Source organism: Mandrillus leucophaeus, unplaced genomic scaffold, assembly GCF_000951045.1.
Source record: "Mandrillus leucophaeus isolate KB7577 unplaced genomic scaffold, Mleu.le_1.0 Scaffold2, whole genome shotgun sequence".
Lineage (NCBI taxonomy): Eukaryota > Metazoa > Chordata > Mammalia > Primates > Cercopithecidae > Mandrillus > Mandrillus leucophaeus.
Genome location: NW_012102031.1, coordinates 3,983,158 through 3,987,395, shown reverse-complemented (window position 1 = coordinate 3,987,395; position 4,238 = coordinate 3,983,158). Strand labels below are relative to the sequence as shown.

Sequence of the window (4,238 nt, the reverse complement as noted above, 5' to 3'; positions counted from 1 at the left end):
TTTTTTTTTTTTTTTTGAGACAGCCTCTCCCTCAGTCGCCCAGGCTGGAGTGCTGTGGTGCGATCTCGGCTCACTGCAACCTCTGCCTCCCAGGTTCTAGCAATTCTCCTGTCTCAGCCGCCCAAGTATCTGGGATTACAGGTGTATGCCACCATGCCGGCTACTTTTTGTATTTTTAGTAGAGACGGGGTTTTGCAATCTTGGCCAGGGTGTTGAGTGAGATTTTACAAAAGCGTAGGCTTGGATAATGGGAGATTTGAGATAACAGGAACCTTCCAGGAAGCACAATAGAAAAGGGCAACCAGGGACCGGAGAGGCCATAGAAAGGGAGCTCAGGCCCTTGAGAGAGACGGGAACTGAGCACCTGGGTCTTAGACCAGAGGAGAAAACTGCAAGACAGGGTGGCCGGGGACACCAGCATCCACCCTTCCATGACATAGGGATAAGAGCTCAGCCTGCCAGGGAACAACTCTGGGCAGGAGATGTGGAAGGAAGGAGCTCAGTGTGGGAGCACGCGTGGCATCGTGGGGGGACATCTGAGGGTCACCTCCCACCTGCTATTCCTCCCTCCAATGGTGGCCTTTGAGTGTGAGGGCATGGGGGGAGGCAGACATCTGCCTCTCACTCTCCCTCCCTACCACATAGCTGCTGGGTAGGGGGTGTCCCTGGGATGATTCCTGAGGGCAGGATCCAGGGGTCCCTCTGGAGGTCCTCCCATCCAGGTGAGAAGGCAGCATGGAGTGAGGCCTCCACTCAGATGGGCCTGGGAGGTCACTCACAGCGCAGGTGCCTCCTGGAACAAGGGCCCTGGAAGATAGAAATAGAACCCAAGCCCAGGACTAACATCAAGGCCAGGACAAGCCTGCCAAGGAGGCTGCATATGAAGCCCCAGATCAGGGACCACTGTGTGCTCTGCCCACAGGGCCTCTGCTGCCTCATCTTGTCTGGTGGCCCTGCTGGACCTCAGCCCTGGCCTCCCCCCTGCCCCAGCCCTAGCTCTGGGCTCTCTACTCTCTGCTTCCTCTGCTGCTCCCACTCCCAGTCAGGCTCTTTGCCTTGCTATGTTGTCGCCCCACTGCTGCTTCTGAATGGGCCGCCTCCCCGACCTGCCCCAGCCCAGGCCCCCTGCTGAGACTCTCCCGGAAAGTCAAAGTCACCGCCGGGCTGGTGCTCCCCACCCTGGGAGGGTGCTCCCTCTGTGTGCTTCCCATCATTCCTGAGCTCTGGAACTGGGAGAATTGAACCAAAGGATGATGGGGGCAATCAGGCATTTTGTTCTCAGTGCTTTGATGGAATTTCTGTAAGATTTACTTTGTTTCAATACAAAGTCTTAGGAGAGGGTGTGGGGGAAGGAATGGTCTCCGTACTAGAAAATAAGCCATTTCTTCCAAAGATGCCTCCAGTGTGAGCAGAGGAGGATGCACATGACCCCAGACACAGGCTCCTCCTCCGTAAGCACCATTCGCCTTTTAGAATGACACTTGTAACCTGGAATGTAGGAAAAAATATGATGATCAGGAGTAATGCTCTTATTTTAAAGTTTAGTAAGAAGAGAGCCCGGTTCCCGACAGCTCCCCGCTGCAGGCCCGTGATGCAGAGGCTGGACAGGGCTGGCATGGAAAGGGGCCCCAGCTCGATCTGCTGCCCCAGCTCTGTGGCTCGGGCAGATTACCTGGCCTCTGTACGCCTCTGGCACCTCCTCTGTAAAATAGGGATGGTCCCTGCAGTCCTCAGGCACATGCCATGAGCTCATATGCAGCACTTGGGATAGTGGCCTCAGCCAGCCGGGCACAGTGACTCATGCCTCTCATCCCAGCACTTTGGGAGACTGAAGCAGGCAGATCACGAAATCAGGAGTTCAAGACCAGCCTGGCCAACATGGTGAAACCTGATCTCTACTAAAAATACAAAAATTAGGGCAGGGCACAGTGGCTCACGCTTGTAATCAGCACTTTGGGAGGCCAAGGCGGGCAGATCACAAGGTCAGGAGTTCAAGACCATCCTGGCTAACATGGTAAAACCCTGTCTCTACTAAAAATACAAAAAATTAGACAGGTGTGGTGGTGGGCGCCTATATTCCCAGCTACTTGGGAGGCTGAGGCAGGAGAATCGTTTGAAACCAGGACGCGGAGAGTGCAGTGAGCCGAGATTGCGCCACTGCACTCCAGCCTGGGTGAAAGAGTGAGACCCTATGTTAAAAAAAAAAAAAAAAAAAAGAATAAATTTGGTGTGATCCCAATATAAAAATCATCATCATCATCATCAGAAGGTAAAATGTGGGGAAGGCATTGAGCTGAAATGTTCAAGCAACTATTTCAGGGTGAAGAGTTTTATTGTCTGTTGCATTTTCCTAATGGGTTGGGAGATGTGTGGCAGAAAAACTGGGAGGTTGAGGGTGTCCATTGGTAGCCCCAGAGCTGGGGTTCCAGCTGGGAGAGGACACCCCGGCCCTGCTGCCCCTGCCAGTATCCCCAGTATCCCCTCCTCTTTCTCTCTCCCAATCTTCCTGCCTGGGAAAGCAGCAGACATTCTCAGGGCTGTGGAGGGATGGGGGAGGCCCAGAGCCCAGGGCCGTCCAGGAAGTGGTGTTCAGTGGGCATCAGCCCCCAGGACTCCGGGGAGGGGAGTCTCTGCATTGGGATTTCTCTCTTGTGCCCTCAGAAACCCGATGAAGGCAATGGATCCACACATATTCTACTTCCACTTTAAAAACCTACGGAAAGCCTATGGTCGGAATGAAACCTGGCTGTGCTTCGCCGTGGAAATTATAAAGCAGCGCTCAACTGTCCCCTGGAGGACGGGCGTCTTCCGAAACCAGGTAGTGCCAAAGTCCTAGTTACACCCCAAATAGGAGCTAAGCAGCTGGGAATGCAGAAAACACAATAAGTGATGTGCCTGGCGTTGGCTCTCCTGTGTATATTTTCCTCTTACATGTCTTTCTTTTTTTCTTTTTTTTGAGACAGAGTCTCTCTCAGGCAACCTCTGCCTCTTGGGTTCGAGCGATTCTCCTGCCTCAGCCTCCTGAGTAGCTGGGATTACAGGTGCCCGCCACCACACCCGGCTAATTTTTATTCTACTTTTAGTAGAGACACGGTTTCACCATGGTGGCCAGGCTGGTTTCGAACTCCTGACCTCACGTGAACCGCCCCCCTTGGCCTTCCAGAGTGCTAGGATTACAGGCATAAGCCACCGCGCCCAACCTCCTCCCACATTTTTTAAGTCCATGGCCCAGATCTTCCTCCCTGACTCTCCTGGGATCGGATGGTGGAGGGGGTTTGTCTCTTCCCAAAAGGCCTTGCTTAGAGCCCAGCACCCTCACTCTTGACTTTCTTTCCCAAAATCTTGTCCACACAGGCCACTGACCTCTCACCCACCCTGTCGTGTCCCACCCACTCCTGCAGTCCCCTCCACCCTGGCAGGAGACTTTTCAGAGTGTGTTTGCGGTGGGAGTTGTCTATGTGCTGGGCAGGCCTGGCCTACAGCAGTGCTGGCCTCAGAAACACCCAGGACTCAGGAGTGAAGCACAAGTGTTTCCAGTCCCCACACGCTTAAAAGGCGGCAAGAACTGGTGGAAGACATTTTAATGTCTGCATTAGCTCCATTATCTCACATATGATTTCAACATATACTTAATATAAAATGCCTCATGAGGGAGTTAAAGTTTGTCTATTCCCACAATGAGATTTTGAAATGAGCTGTGTATTGTTCACGTACCAACGTTTCTAATCAGAGCCCCATTTCAAGTGCTCAGTAGCCCCTTTGGCCAACCTTCAACTCCATGAGCAATGCTAGTCCAGTGAGCTCCATAGCAGAAGGCAGACAGGGAACAAGACAGACCCCACACGGCCAGGCCACAGCAGGGGCTGAGGATGCCTGGTTAGTGGATGCCTGGGGGAAAGGATGCCAGAATTTACGCTTGAGGGCATGATGAAACAGGGAAAGACTCAATAAAATAAAGAAGGAAGGGGCCGAGCCCAGTGGCTCACGCCTGTAATCCCAGCACTTTGGGAGGCCGAGGCCGGCGGATCATGAGGTCAGGAGTTTGAGATCAGCCTGGCTAACATGGTGAAACCCCATCTCTACTAATACTATAAAAATTAGCCAGGCGTGGTGGCGGGCGCCTGTAGTCCCAGCTACTCAGGAGGCTGAGGCAGGAGAACTGCTTGAACCCGGAAAGTGGAGGTTGCAGTGAACTGAGATTCTGCCACTGCACTCCAGCCTGAGTGACAGACTGAGAG

At 53.2% G+C, this 4,238-nt stretch overlaps 1 protein-coding gene across 1 annotated transcript in view; it reads left to right on the top strand.

Annotated features, from left to right (window-relative positions):
- Window positions 1–4,238, top strand: part of LOC105538862 (DNA dC->dU-editing enzyme APOBEC-3C-like) — an 18,391-nt gene that overhangs the window by 5,708 nt on the left and 8,445 nt on the right. The window contains exon 2 of the mRNA XM_011978844.1: window positions 2,662–2,818. Within this exon, the coding sequence (XP_011834234.1) occupies window positions 2,662–2,818 (157 nt within the window). The remainder of the gene's footprint in view (window positions 1–2,661; window positions 2,819–4,238) is intronic.